Below are 16,443 nucleotides of genomic sequence, written 5' to 3' on the forward strand. Positions count from 1 at the left end.
CCCCCTTTTTTTTCCAGAGTTTGCCTGTAAATTCGTAAAGTCTTAGCCTTTGTGCTTCTCATCCTGATTGCATCTGAATGATAAAGATAGAAACTGTCAATCAGTAATGCTGTTGCTCATCTGAAGTATATCCAGTTCACATTTCAGCCACTGACACCCTTGTCAAGAGCAACTTGCAGTAAGTTCGCAGGTGGATTTTATGAAGTGTTCAGGGACAGTTCAAAAGTGCCATTTCATGGATCAAAACCGTAGACCTTTGTTGGCAGAATATTGTCTTTAACCTCTCCGTCAAACATAAAAAAAGTTTCTTTAGGGCATCTACAATAAACTGCACACCGTCCGCACAGTTTGTGCTACAGTACCCTGTTAACCACCCAGTGTGCAGGTAATTAATCTTACTTCTAGAGAGTCGCCCTCACCTCTTGTGTAGGCTCGGCTGAGTAGTAGCATCCCTGGAGCTGCGAAGAGTTCAGTGTCTTGCACAAGGACACCAAAGCAGAGGCTGACACGGTGGCTTGAACCTGGCTCCTGTAATCTGGGTCCTCTGAGAAGGAACAGTTTTGTGTTTACAGCTCGATTGCTGACGCAGACATAGGTTTCGTCAAGACAGTGACAAACTCATTACATTCATGTCATTCATGGATCTCTCACTTCTCTCTTTCTCTGTCTCTTTATTCACATCTTTTTAATTAAAGAGTATGTATAACCACTTGGTGGTGGCTCTGTGTTGCACCAGACATATCAATGAGAGAAATAACGTGCATGTGTGCGTGTGGTGGGAGGCGTCCCCAGTCCTTCTGTGTAGCTTGGGGGATTAATGGCAATTTGTCTAAAACAAAGAGACGGTGCCTGGAATATCATTGGGTGCCTGTGTAATTACAAGGCAATGAGATAAGCAAATAACGACAAGATCCGGCGATTAGAACAGGAAAAAAAAGATGGGAAAACAGTGACTCCCCTGCTAATTAACGGATGTGAGAGGACCCTTGTTGAGAGATAGGCAGGTTACAGGGTTTAGGGTATTCGACTCTTTGCTTCCAGTAGTGTCACCAACACCTTATTACTTTCCTTCCATTTATGTGTCAGCAGCAATGAGGGGCTGTGAAAAGTGCAGCAGAGTAGAGTAGTCTGTGTTTTTGTCAGAAGTCACATGTCTTGTCGATGTGGGAAGAACCTTCACCCTTTCCACTACAAGTGGCTCTGGCTAAGAGCATCCTGTCAAACGCTCTAAGGTGATACATATAGTCTAGCACCATTTTATTTGGGCATGTTTTCTCCAATCTACAACTGTTGCAAAAATCAGACTGTTACCTCACTGTGTAATGTGTGTAAATGCCAAGCAGTCATGTTCCTAATGTGTGTAGAAAATGTGTTGCATCTGTATTCAAAACTGTATTTGTTGATCTGGGCAACATTAACAGTATGAACATATAAATACAATACATAAATCATGTTGTGTTTTCTCTGTCTTTTATTTCTTTTCTTTCCTATTTCTTTTACCTGTTACCTGCCAAGGGGACTACAGATGTAAATTAGCAGTCAAGCTAACTGCGGCATATTTACATTTGTATTTTATACTGATATTCATTAATATGCTATGTCCTTTTTGAATATATAAAAATGTCTACATTTTTCTTGTCTGTCTTTTTGCAGAGTCCCAAGCCGTCCTGCGTGAAGACCCCAACCTTCCCTGCGCAGCCGGGGCCTCGGCTCTCCAGCCAGGTCAAAGATTAGTCCCACCCCACCCCTCCCTGACCCCCCCCTCCCTACTGGAGCCAAGATGGCCACCAGCGGTGCCCCTCGCCTCTCCTTGCCACTCCTGCTGCCTGTCACCACTCTGCTGCTATCACTGCTGCTCACCGGCTCCCACGCCTTATGTAAGTATCAAGACACGACTTGCTATGCCCCCACCGATAACTCCTCAGCTTTCCTATGTAGTGCCTTTTAGAGGCCCATCATTCATATCTGATACAGGAACTGGGAATGATGCACAAAGATAGAGGATGGAAAGTAAACAAAGCATTGCAACATGAGCTGTTTGATACTTCAGCTGCTTTTTGCTACGGTCCTTTTCAGTTTGTTTTTGGTTAGTGTGAAGAGACACATATCTCAAGATTGTTGATATCTCACCGTAGAAAGGTTGTCTCCAAAATGTATGTTGTGCATGGGATGTCTCTGCTTCTGCCTCAAGAAGATATTTATTCCACTGCAATGTCAAGAGCTAGGTTTGACTTTTACAAGTGCAATTCTTACGTCAGCATTTAAATTGTGCTTATGATGCGTGAGTATGCAGGGCCTCCATGATTTTGCTCAAAGATAAGGACATGATGTAGCTGTTGAAAAGACCGAACATGAGACTTTTAATAGATTAGAGTTTTCTGTTTTACCAATCAGCCACCTCGGCTATTTTAAAGCATGCATGTCTCTAAATATTTACCATTTATACATGATGTATGTCGGTATGAATTTCCCTCCATAACTTCCCATGTTAGCAACATCAGTAGTCTCGTCTCCCATCCTGTCAACTTCTGCTTAGGATTTGTTCCGCACCATTTCCTCGTTAAGATGAGCTTAGAGCAGTAATACGGAGACAAAACAAAGAGGAGGCTCTGCAGAGAAGTAGAACAAGAGTGATGGCGATGTGTGGAGACTCCCCCTTGGGTGTCATTGTTTGTAAATCCTGTGTGTGTGTGGGAAGGTGTGTTGGTGAGTATGTAAAATAATTATTTGTGTATGACGTGGTAAATGGGCGAATGTTTGTAAGCCGTAGATCATTGTGAGGATGTGTGTTGGCGTGTGTTGCTGACATAAAAATGTGTGTGCAAACTTGCCCCAGTGTCTTGGCTATGACATCCCATTTTGATTGGATCTTAACTTATCCTTCCCCTACTCTGTCTGTCTTTTTCAGTACATTTGCTTAAGGGTCCAGTTTGTAGGATAAAGGGGGGTATATTGGTAACAATGGAATATAATATAGTAATAATGTTTTTTTAGTGTATAATTACCTAAAAATAAGAATTGTAGTGAAAACCTCCTGAATGTCTGAATCTTAAGTTCTTAAGAAAAAATGTGAGCACACATTAGCAGGAGTTAGGCTAACAATCCTGCTCCAACATGCCAAACAGTAAAGGGGCAACACTGATTTGTAATACGAGACAGCTTTATTCAATTTGTTTACTGGTTCAAATTGCTGGGTCCATTTGTTTTGGACAGAAGGAGACTGCTGCGGATAATGCAGACCCCAATAAAAAACATTTGGGTATGAGATAATGTGAGCACACATTGCCGGGAGCCGGGATAGCAGCTTTTCTGTGATATGCCGAACAGCATATAGGAGAATCATTGATTTTTAACATAAAACTGCTTTATTCAGTGTTTTTACCAATTTAGGAAACCTGGTGGATAAGTCAGCTCCCGGTAAAAACTTTGTGAGCAATGAACACGTAATCCTAACCAGGAGAAATTTCAGCTGGTTGCAATCTGTAGTCTTCACCACTAGATGCTATTAAATCCCCTTAATTCTACTCACTGCCCCTTTAAATTATAAATTAATTTTGAATCATTAAAGTGATTTCCATAAGTGGAGCAGGTATACCCTCTATGCGGGCAAAAGGGAAGCTATATTCAGAGGTAAATAAACTGCAAAACTAGATTAAGTCTGCAAAGACATTATGAAATGAGAAAGGTCCAAACAAAGAGACATAATCCATAAAAATTCTGAGCAAGAAGATAAAATCTGTCTTTTGTTGACACTTAAAAATGTCAACAGATTCAACCAATGTGACATTCCAGGCATACTAATCCACAGTCTAGCTGGCCCAAGTGAAATTTTGAGGAAGTCGAGTCAAGCTTGATTTTCCTTTCTATCTTAGTTAATTTGCAAGATAAATTGCATTTTTGCTGTGTTCCCTCCGTCTGAGAGTTTCCGACATTCAGTGAGTGTGTTCCTACTGTGGTTCAAGATAACATGAGGAGGACTTGATTTTTATCATGTTTCAACAGAGCTGTCTGCTCTTGATTGCATGGGGGTTTGAGTGTCTGGTAGCATAATTCGAGTGTCTTTCAGCTCAGCTGGCTGAAAACATCTGAAATTGTACTCAGACAGATGTCAAACAGATGTCTTTGTTCTCCTCCTTTTTGCCTTTTCTGTCTGACTGCAAGGCCACGCACTCATTTTCAGAGTGAAAGTAAAGCTGAGGTGCAAAAGCTCCTTCTCTTAACACGTAACATATGAACAGTCTGATGCATTTCTTGTCTTCGGTTTACTTGCCCACATTGAAGGACTATGTTTTTCTCCTCCACTTGAACTTATTCACAGTCTATGTTTGTTCACCCTGGTTTAAATAACATTCAGTGCAGTCTGCTTCATCTTTGATGGAGATTAGCCCCCCTTCACCTCTTTCATACACACACACACTCTTACAAATACACCAACAGCAGGGCTCTCTCCCCATCTGTCAGTATCTGCCAGTCTTTGTCTGCTCTGCCTGTGGATATGATTGTTGTTTTTGTTTAGCTCTCTCACTCTGTCTCATTGTCTCTTGTTCATGTTCACACTCTTTTTTTCTCCTCACACACACACACACACACACACACACACACACACACACACACACACACACACACGCGCGCGCGCGCGCACACATACAAGCGCGCACATTCGCACTCTTTTTACTCATCTCAATTTGGGGCCTCACAGCATTGCCCCACAATTATATCCTGAAATATATGCACACACTCACAGACTACCTTTTTTTGCTCTGGCTGATTGACTTTCACACCCACATGCACAGCCACACATACACCCACATGCACAGGCACACACAGGCACACACACATACACACAGAGCCCAGTGGTGCAGTTGTCCAATTATATTCACTCCCACCTGGTGGACTGAGACGATCATGGGGGGGGGGGACAAAGACACCAACCACCTTGTATCCACTCTCTCTCTCTCTCACACACACACACATGCACCCAGAACCACAGAACACCCTAGCTGAAAGTATGATGTCATCCTTTCCTCTCCCATCCCTCCCTAACTCTCTGCAATCCATCGCTTCCATTTAAACTCATAAATCACAGTGAGAAGGAGACATTTTTAATCAAAAGAGAAAGAACGATGGCTCAATAAATCCCGCCACCCCAACTGTAATAATGCTTGGCTCCCTGTTTGCGTGTGCATGTCTATATTTATCTGCGTGTTTGCATGAAATTTGTGTGCAGGCGCCCCTCTGTGTGTGTGTGTGTGTGTGTGTATGGGTGTGTGTGTGTGTGTGTATGTAAAGGCAACATTATACTATTGTGTGAGGTGTCACCTGAGCTTTGTCAGAGTAGGCTATAGCATATTGAGCAAGTAGTCGTATAAGCATCGTCTGTAGAAGCACACGTATGAAACTAGATGGCAGTGTTGTACATTCATAGTATGAGGAAAAACAAAAGTAATTGTAAACATGTAATATTCATTTTTATATTTTGTTTGGACCTTATTGCTCATTTTAAAACATTTATACATATGCAATGTAGATACTCAGGGACAATAAAGATAAAGGTCAAACCAGCCAGCTTTCACTTTACTGTATGTGTGTATCTTTGTTTGTTTGCTCCAAAACATTTGCAGACAAACAAGAATGTTCTTCATTTTTTTTAGAAAATAAAACATTATCAAAGTTATTTTTTTGTCATTGCATATAAAGTGGCAAAATATCAGTTGTTATGAAAGTGCAAATCAAGTCAGCTATTTATAGAATTTCTGCAAAATTGCAACCCAGGGTGCTTTTTAGTTGTGATTAAAGGATTAAAAGGGGAAAATGTATCAAGGACCCAACACTTGTAGTTGTAGTAAAATAAATAAACCAGTATATTAGACATACTGGTTAAAAGATCTAAATCACATACAGCAACCAGGTGTGAGTAATTTGTTTTACCTCAGACAACCTAAAGGTGCTGAAAGGTGATTAAAATCTCTCACTGAATATTGAAACTGTAAGTAATTACTGAAGACATTAGATGTATGAATACCATTTTATGATATTAGTTTTTGATTTATGACCTGTGAGGTGACAGAGTTGCCATGGTGTGCACCGTTTCTTGAGCATATAGATCCCCCCTTGGTGTAGATATTTTGTAAAATAATGGTCGGTTTGTCAGTTTCTGTGATTGTTTTTGTTTTTTTAAACAAAGTTAAAAAAAAATGTTTTTATTTGTTTATTTATTTTTTAATCTGTGCTCTGTTGTCCTTTAGGGTTTGATAAGAGTTTCCAACAAGAACCAGTGTTTCTTATATGGAGGAAAGAGATACTGTCCTGTGTTTCCTTGGTTCCTCTTAATATCTGATATTTTAATAGGTCTAGGTTTATATTAGCGTTTATGGAGAATAAGGATAAAATATTTTCATTGTGGTTTATTTTTTTCAGTTTTTAATGACTATTTCTTACAGTTTGTATTTGCATTTTGGTTTGTGTTTTTGGACAGGGAGACAGGGTTATTTGTCAGCATTCATTCTGGCCTTTCAGACCTTCTAACTTCTTTTTTCTCTTTTGTTTTGGCCTTTTCGAGCCCTCAACAGTAACATTCTTGGCAAAGTACTCCTAATAGTAATTGGCCAGAACTCACAGCGATGGGGTGAGGGTGTTCAATTATTTATATTCCTTTGAAGCTGCCAATTGAAAAAAAAAATGAAGCCCCTTAGTGGAGCTGTTATTTTCTTGTTCTCATTCCCTACATCTCTCTCTGTTTTGCTCTCCTTGTTTCTCTCTATTGCTTTCTGTCTTACCCGCTCTCTCCCTTGCTCCTTATCTTTTCCAGTCAAATTATGTTTAAGCCAATGCTGTCAAGTTAATTCTGTCAAATTCAATTTCATGTGCACCCTGCTGTTGCATGCTTGGCCCCATGCTTAACTCTTTACACTGTTTTTCTCTCAAATAAGAAGAAAACAAGTTAATTTTTAATTGAGCTACAGCCATGAATCCCTGTCTGAAGTAGCCTGTTGGCTCTTACAAATGGCAGAGGGAAACAATTTGACATTGTGGTACAAGGAACAATTTCCTTTTGGAAAGTATCCTATGGAAAGCTCTCAGACTTAAGATTTGCATTCAATATAAAGTATTGTTCTGTCAAAATTGTGAGCTTCAGGTGCATGTCTGGTAAAAGTGTGCATATATTATGTTAATTTGTGCACATTCTTGCTGCATGTGTACAAATGTTTGCCATACACGATAAACAGCTTTCCTCCTCTGTAGCCACAATAAAACAATTTACAGTGCCGAACAACCAATCAACAGTACAGCTCTTCCACATATGGCTGATTACCAAGAGGTCTCAGGACAGCAAACTGTAGATGCCCAATGACTATCAAATTGGTTCCAAAAGATAAAACATAGAGGCAATAGTATCAGAAAAAAACAGGCAATGCAATTTATTTTATTGAAATGTACCTCTAAAAGTGCTCTTCTGGTCAGCACAATGGATGAAATCGCTGTCCTCTAAGCTTGCAGCCACAGCGTGGGTGGTACTTATATCTCTTCTTTTATGCCATCATCTCTCCTTCTCAGTCGCTTTTCAGTAACATGCTCCAGTAATTTGAGCGATGTTATATGAACTCAGTTTGACAGAACAATACGGGTGATTGAAGTGCGTGAAAGGCGCTATCCCTCCAAGTTTTTTTTTTTTTCTTCCAGCAGAGAGGAATTCAACATGCCACCAAGGTGGCTTTTAAAATTGTAATGCCTTCGATGCTTTGATGAGCCTGTTTAGATCTTCAAAGGTTTTTGAAACCCCCCCAAAGAAAGATATTCCTTGATGCCTCACTGTTGGTCCGATCATTTTTCATACCTTCTTTCTCAGACTGCACAGGTAGAGACTTTTCCCTGTATTTGCTTTACTTGGATTTGAATATAAAGATACAGTGTTTTCTAGTTTATTTTGTTATTTTCACTGGAGAGATAGATTGTTTGGTCTCTATTTTCTTTATTCTTGTCCTTGTTTTGATCAGACCAATAACAACTTTGGCAACTGGAGGTGTCCTCTTCATTTAATGAGCCAACAAGTGTCAGTTGCCGCAACTGTGTCTCTAAATGACACAAAATTGCTCCTATTCGATCTCCTCTGTGTGTGCTCTATGGCCATTTTGAAATCAGACACACACTTAAGCTTAATTTCCCTTCCCTGTCTCTGAGGAATTGAGCCTAGTTATTTCCAATGGGCGGAAGGATACTTAGTGTCTTCACTTTTTTCTGTAGCCTTCAACAATGGTTTCAATGGGACCAATTTGTGCATATTACCAGTTTGGCACTCTTTTTAGAAATGCAGCTTCGCTGTGACAGCAGTGTGGTCGGGCAAAGTTTTCCACCTCTGGGTACTTACACTTCAGAACTTATTCTATCCCATATCCTGCCACAAGTCCCTCATGGACTGTGGAGCCTGAGCCCTGCGAGTTTGCTTGGAGTGCAGGAGACATAGATGGCATACTGTATGATGCAATGGGGAAGAGTTTGCACAAAGACATCACATCTTTATTCATTGCATGTACTACTGAGTCCTGAAATCTCTGTTTTCTCAAAACAAGTGAATACAGTTTCTAATGAAGTGACATCGTTTAGTTTCTTGGCAGTGGAAATCATTTGCTTTGAGAATTGTCTTGAAACATTTCATAATGCTTTTTAGTTCTTTCCACTTGTATCAAGAAAATCTCCATCTCAATAAAGTGAAATAATTTTCAAATAGGCAAAATAATCCTTCTTCTTGATTAAATTGTTGAAAGGAAAATATCATTTTAAGACACTATTTGAGGTTCATGATGGACAATTTCCCACTGTGGGACCTGGCTGTACAGTCCAGGCGCAACAAACTCGCTTTGTGAATCATTATGTCCACAACTGCTTGACACCCCAGCTGCCCCAAGACCAAATCCCAATTAGCCTTTCTAACTTATATTTTAATTGGAAAAGCAACTGTTTCATTAACCCTTAAGCTTTCAGAGTTGAGGTAAGGGTTATATAGGAATGGAGCTTGACCCAAGCACGCCCTGTGGAACATGGCTTCAGCTGGGATTATTATAGACAGGATTACTTTTTTTGAAAATCCTGACTGGCAGAACATACATGATTATTTAAACACACATTCAATAGAGTCAGAAATTCATACCTCACCTACACAGTCACAATTTTACTTTTGTTCCTCCTTTAGCATCACTGATAAGTATACTGCTACTATTGTTTTTGTTTTATAATACAGACTTCTACAGGTGTTGCCATGTTTAACTGCTACTGTGTTCATGATAATGCATTTTATGTTACAAAATATAGTTAAATATGATAGATGATCTCTCTATCATATGATCTCTCCTGCCAGAGGGGCTCCTCAGGGCCTCGTACAGGCCCTAAGGGGCCCCTCTGGAATGACTTACCTGAGGAGATAAGGCGAGCAGAATCAGTGACTTCTCTGAAAACCAATTTTTAAAGACTTGCTTGTAGGTGATCTCATCTATTTTAATCTATCATAGTTTGTCTTTTAATTTGTCTTTAAATTTGTTCTTTTTATTCTCTCAAATATGTTTAATTCTATTATAATATACTATTATATCCATGTTACTTCTTATATTCTTTGAATTGTATTTACTCTTATTGGTAAGGGCTGTTATTGTTATTTTTGTTTTGTAATTGTTTCTTAATTTGGCGTTATTGTTTGGCTTGTATGGTTATGTTGCCTTGCAAGAAACCCTTTTTGTTTCTGCTTTGCCTCTTTTGTCAAAGCACTTTGTAAACTCAGTTTTTGAAGGTGCTATATAAAAAAGTTATTATTATTGTTATTATTATGATTATTATTATTATTTTTATTTTTATTATTATTATTATTATTATTATTATTATTATTATTATTATTATTATTATTATTATTATAATCATTATTACTATTATTATTATTTTATTTATTTATTTATTTATTTATTTATTTATTTACCTATTTTTTATAACACATCACATTGTTGGTTGAATAACTAACATTGTTAGGCCTGCTGATCTCTTCATCTCTATTTTTTTAGCTGGCATATGTTGATGCCACCAAATGGTCCAAATTTACTCCTATCAGAAATTGGCGACAGTTTTAGCAACTTTTTTGCTCTCTTTCCTTTTTTCCCATCTCTTTTCTCGCCTGGTTCAAGTTTTTGCAGCAGTCTGCTGGTCTTTGTTGGCAGTGATTGCGTGTGAAAACCAGACAAAGCAAGACGGCTTTAGAGTAAAGGCTTGGTTTCCATAGCGATGGCGCTTGCCCAGGCAGCCTGCGAGAATTGGTCCTGATTGATGGGGCTTGGTTGTTTAGGCCTGGAGGGTGTGTGTGTGCGTGTGTGTGTGTGCGTGTGTGTGTGTGTGTGTGTGTGTGTGTGTGTGTGTGTGTGTGTGTGTGTCTGAGAGAGAGAGAGAGAGAGAGAGTGTTTGTGTTTGTTTGTATGTATGTCTGTTTGTGCTGTTTAATGCATCCCCATGAATACACATTTGGCTGAATCAATCAGTGTATCTCTATCTATTCGTGGCCCATCTATACCTCCATAAGTATACACGTGTGTGTGTGTGTGTGTGTGCGCGCGTGTGCACGCTCTGATAAAGGCTGTTAGGGTTTTAAGTCGGCTCCAGGACTGACGGACAGGCAGCTCTAGCAGCTTGGCTGCCTGCTGCGTCTTTTGGATAGCTGTAAGGCGGATACTGCAAGCTGGTAAATCTCTACACCTCAGAGGTGCACATGGCTGTAGTTCAACATCAGCAACATCACTTTGCACTACTAGTCCATGTGAGCTACTGCTAAACAGTGAGAGTTTCCCAAGTAAATCATGTTTTAATCAGCAGAAAATGTCTAGTTTCAATCAGACATAGTGCAAAATGAAAAATAAAGTTTCTGTTGGGATGCCAAGTTGCTCCACACTCTAGTTATTGGTTGTTTTTTTCCCAAAGCAGTCAATCTTACCAGCGCCCATTTGTATGTCATGTGCCTGCTGTTTAGCTAATATGGAAATTAAGTTTAACCTTAGTCAGTATTAAGCAGTAAATCAACTTTAAATCAGTAACACACAGTTGTTCATGTTTTTCTCATCCACTTTGTAAATACTAAAAGGACATAAGTTTGTATCTGTTAGTACATGTGGGCAGTAGACTGTTGAGATAGAGTGGCATCGAGTGGGATGAAAATATGCTCTGTGGGTCACCTTATTTATTTTTTTGTTTTTGTATGTCTTCAATTTTTTGTTGTTTGGTTTGTACCTATAAAATCACCACTTTTTAATTATTTGCACTTCTAAAAAGAAGAAGAATAAATGCGGAACTGGTTATATGTTTTTAATGTGTGGCTTGTATCCAGATCATCTACTAGAGCAAAAGAAAATGCATCTTTGACCTGACCACACTCTCTTCCCAGACTGCTTCTTGAGTGACAGAAGGAAGTGGCATTAGTTTGCTTCTAGTAGCACCACTAACAGTACCAAATGTTCTTTTCAGACATTTCTGGAAAAAGGCCTGTGCGTACTGTGAAAGATACCTATTTGTGGTAAGAGGGATAGTGCCCTTTACCCAATTCTCTGCCTTTCCCTGCAAATCACTGAATGGCAGTGCGTCATTTTGTCTCCCACTTTGCTAATTCAGCGGATAATGGCTCCTATTTATGACCCAAGAAGCTTTCCTCCATCAATTACTGTATTAGTCATAAAGCCAGTCCCCTCCCTCCTCTTACACCCCCTCTACCAAACGACAACAGAAAAGAAGTGTAAATGGAGCTGTCTCATATTCACATACTCGCCTCCCACTCTCCACCACTTTATAATCACAGTGCTGGTGTATTCTGTCTTATCAGGTCCAACAGAGGTAGCGGCCAGTAGCAGGTGGTAGCTGTATTAGCTAAACAAGCGTCTGTGTGCTCAGTGTGAGATTTTTTTTCTCCCCCTCCTGCTAGCCGGTAGTGTTTGCATGGATCTGTTCTATTCTCAGGGCCTTGTGAAGATAGCCGGGCCCCCATTGCTGGTTATTTTAGCTCAGGCCATGTCCCCCTGCCAGGCAGATAAAGATGGGTCTTGTGTGCTTATCTGGGCAATGCCGTACCTCAGTCTGTCTGAGGGAAGCTAAGGGAATAGAGAGACTTTGGTGGAAGGGACAAATGGCCACTGCGGGTGCAATGTCCTTTCAATGTCATCTCTGGTAACACAGCGCACACCGTTTGGTGGAGACTTTTAGGTACCTTACAGCAATAGAAGTGGGGACATTTTTAGAATAGGGCACCGGTGGGAATCAAACCTCAAAAGCTCTGTACTTTAGGTAACACTGCGTGTGCACAAAAAGCAGAGTATACTATAAAGCATATTTTATAGTCATGGAAAATAGGACATATTTAATGGCTTTCTATATTAAGTTGTATATCTTTGACTTACTAGAAAAAAGTTTTCTAACTGTAGCTGCTTAAACACAGTAAACCGAATATGCCCGATTATTAAAGGTGCTAAATGTAGCATTCGATTTAAATGCCAAGAAAGCATTATTACAAAAAGGTGGGGGTAATAATGCAATTATTTTAACATTACATTTCGTAATTATAGTTTTATTTTATAATTATGAAATGTTGATATTTGATACTTATTTTACAGGAGATCCACTAGTTTGCAGTATATCACAAAAATGCTTTACCACATCAAATGTGTAAAGTTGTGAGATAAAGTGATTACCATCATCTTTTCAATGGTGAAACTAGTTTTAGGTGATGTTATAAGGGACTGACATATAATATCAATATAATAAAATTAATGTTTAAAGATGCTGCAAATTTAATAGACAGTCCTTAAAGGGGAAAGCCACACACGACATCTACTGCATGTCTTTTCGTCCTGGAAGAGGGATCCCTCATCATCCTCTGCGGCTCTTCCTGAGGTTTCTTTCTTTTCTTCCCATGTTACAGGGGTTCTTTTTCAGGAGTTTTTCCATAGGTGATGAAAGGGTAGGGCAGAGGGATGGCAAATGCTGTAAAGCCGTCTGAGACAGTGTTTTATGGAAATGGGCTTTACAAATAAAACTGACTTGAAATTGACATTTGATTCCTTATAACACCCATTTTATGTCAACTTCTTGTATCCATGATGCGGATCTCAATGCAATGCATGAAACATTGCTAATGATCTGTTGATGATATTGACATCTATGCCATAACTCATTACTGGCAATCTTTTTAAGCAGTTAAATCCATGTCAACACTCAACCTTTTTTACCTTGCAATTACAGGCTATGTACCAAGATTCAAATTCCAAAAAACAGAAAAGCTCAGAGTCAATGATAACTGGCAGCAGAAGCCCAGAGGCACATAGCCAGGTAAAACTGAAAAAAACAAATAAAACAAAACAAAACAAAACAAAAGGTTAATTACGCTTATTTGAGTACACACAATCACACATTGCATACCTGTAGTAATTGCACTATATCAGACATTTATGGGCCACAGCCAGTGTCCAACCTTTACCCAACTGATGTTGATTAGAAGGTAAATAATGCTGATAGCGTTCAAACAATAATAAACATACTCCCTGAGTAGTATACAAAAAAGAGCAAAAATAGACATATCACATAGGTGGGCAAGCTTGATAGAGTGAAACAGCAGAGCTGAAACTGAAACCTGTCTAAACATGATGCTTATATAATTATGTGTAATTTTATGGTTTGCAGTCAAGTCTCTATGGATCATCACTTTTAGACACACATCTTGAAAAGTGACAGCAGATTAACCTATGAAAACAGTCTCATGTGAAGCAGACCACTTTTCCATATTCCATTGCAGCATTGGCTCTGCTTTGACTTTCTCAACCTTATTTTACATAACCAAATTTATTATTTTTTTTCAGGCAGAAGAATCTAGATTGTCCTTCTAAAAATTTATAGAGAACCGCTTACCTGCTTACCATGAGAAAATGACCCTACTTCTCACTTAAATTATTACACCTGTATAACATTTTCCTAATGGTCACTTCTGCCTCCTAAAAAACAAGATGGCATATGGTATCGGCGTAGATTTGAGTTTTAAAAGTCAGACTTGTTTTCTCACAGTGTATGTGACCCGTGCACACAGTATTGTCAAAAATGTCTGCTGAACAGGACATTATACAGGCCGCATCAGTTCCTACCATAACTTTTAATGGAATCGTGCAGAACGAATAAAGATGGTTGGCAGGTAAAGGTGAAATTTTTTACAGGAAGATTTTAGCATTGTCAAACTTGACGCTGAAGAAGGGAGAAAAGTTTTTTAAAGTTTCCTTTTTGATGATATATTCAACATTATCTGTCCTGCCCTCCCTCTTCACATCATCTCCTTTAGTCCCTGGACCTCCTGTCACCTCCTGTCACCTCCTCTCCTCTCGTCTCCCAACTTTCTCTTTACCACTGACCTCGCCAGTGCCACTTCCTCCTGCACTCCTCTTCCTGTCAACTCCTACTGTGTCATTCTTTTTCATTTCAACCATTTTTTTTTTTACCTAGCTCCCTAGCTTTCTTTAAACCTGTTGAAAACTATATTCAGCACATTATGAGAAAATCCTGAATCTGTCAGGAGTTAAATTCAGACTGACATGTGAGCTGGTGCGTTTATTGTACATCTCTCTCTTATTCTATGAAGTAAGAGAGAAAAGGGAGAGAGAGAAGGCGACAGGGTGGAAATGTCGAATGGTCCAGGGGAAAACTAATCAAAGAGCGCTGGCCTTCAGCAGAACCACTGCCACAGGCCTGCTCTGTGTAAATCCCTCTTCTGTCTCGACAGAGGGCACATTGTAAGGGGAGGTCAAATGCAGAGGAGCTGTGTTGTGTAAAGCTGTGTTGTGTAGTTTCAGAATGGAAATTGAGATTATAAAATGCCAAAAGGGATCACTGTATGCACCAGACAAAGTAGGCCTATTTCTTGAAGCTAGAGAAAAGCTGCAGCGCTCACATCAACCCCACAACCTTCATAATATATACTTCTGTGAAATCTAGAGTAGATGGTAATTTATCTTTTTTTTCTCTTTACCTTTCATTTAGTTGGTACTCCGTTACATGCATAATATCATTAGGTCAGATTTGTTAAATCATTCATGTCCCAATGGTGCAAAAAGTAAGGAACTCCTCTTCAGCTAATGCTCCATTTTTGGAAAATAGAAATGTCTTATGTACAAATTTTAAAAGCTACAACTGTGCATTAAGCAATGTTTGAGCTTTGTGCTGAAAATGGAATTGTCTACCATTATCAAGGTATCACTGCATAACAGGATATGTTCAAATCCAGCAGGTATGATTTTCAATACCACCAAAAATACAGATGATCTTTGATCTGTTAAAGTGATACGGAAATGCGGAGGTGATGCAGTGCACAGTACATGCCACCAGAGTTCAGTCTCTACAGGTGGAATAAGCAGCTCAGCTGACAGGCGATGGTGATAACATTACAGGGCTAGTAAAGAGCCGCCAGCAATGACAAAGAACGACAGCATGTTTTAGTACCATGCCATTGTTTTGACAGTCCATTATGGGGAAACCCCAATAGTCCAAAAATGTACCATTTAACCAAAAGCCAATTTGTCCTGTGGTCCCTGAAAACAAACACAATTGCTCTGAAGTGTCCATTTTTCCAAAAATAAACACTCTCCCAGTAGATAGAAAGATTCATGGCCTGTTACCATTCGGCCCTGCCATGATATTAGTTTTTTTTTTTTTACAAGGGGCAAGACATGACCAACACTCCTCCACCTCTGATTGGCTTCCTCTGACATACTTAACCTCACGCCGACCAGTCTCACTCCTCTTTCCAACCCAACCAGCCACGGCAATGAGTGTTAGCCAATGAGAGGCAGGATGTGGCAGGTCATGCCTTTGCTATAGTAGGAAAAAAAATTGGCACCCAGGAAGGTTGGATGGTCTATTTGAGAGAGTATTTTGGGAGCAGTTGGCCTTCTGCACAATGGGTGTTTGTTTTCAGGATAACCAGCTTTTACAAGCATTTGGTTTTTGAATAAACTCCTCTGTTTCCTTACATTCAACTTGGTGAAGTAAGGGTTTATTTTGACCAAACCCAGAGCTGGCGATTATTGGAACATTAGAAAGACTAACATTTTTGGTGAGTTTTTTTCTGTCGAGTTATAATGAAGTTTCTTTTTTGATGAGTTAACAAGGTGATTAAGCAAGTCTTAATTCAGTGAGGGAGAGAAACTTTCAGAGTTCACCATTCAGAGGGTGTACTGTTGTCAGTGCACCAATTACTCCAATCAGGAAATGGGACTTCATCGAGGGTTATTTTTTTAACTGATGCAGAGTAAGATCTAAAAAGTGCCAAGAAATGTTTTGAAGGATGTAACAATCAATACGCTCTCATTTAACCATCAGAGGGCCAGGAATCGATATTTCCAACATTAAAATGAGTGCCAGCAACACAGCCCTTTAACACTTCCTACAAATGTT

The 16,443-nt window shown here is 39.4% G+C and overlaps 1 protein-coding gene across 7 annotated transcripts in view; it reads left to right on the forward strand.

Annotated features, from left to right (window-relative positions):
• The window catches only part of ptprsa (protein tyrosine phosphatase receptor type Sa), a 263,072-nt gene that overhangs the window by 113,888 nt on the left and 132,741 nt on the right, over positions 1-16,443 (forward strand). For all 7 annotated transcript variants that reach the window (XM_088077631.1, XM_088077634.1, XM_088077633.1 and 4 more), the window contains one exon: positions 1,654-1,877. In XM_088077631.1, coding sequence (XP_087933757.1) covers positions 1,781-1,877 — 97 coding nt within the window. In that variant the 5' untranslated portion in view covers positions 1,654-1,780. The remainder of the gene's footprint in view (positions 1-1,653; positions 1,878-16,443) is intronic.

The sequence above is a fragment of the Plectropomus leopardus genome, chromosome 5 (genome assembly GCF_026936395.1).
Source record: "Plectropomus leopardus strain MGB_pleo_1.0 chromosome 5, ASM2693639v1, whole genome shotgun sequence".
Classification (NCBI taxonomy): Eukaryota; Metazoa; Chordata; class Actinopteri; order Perciformes; family Serranidae; genus Plectropomus; species Plectropomus leopardus.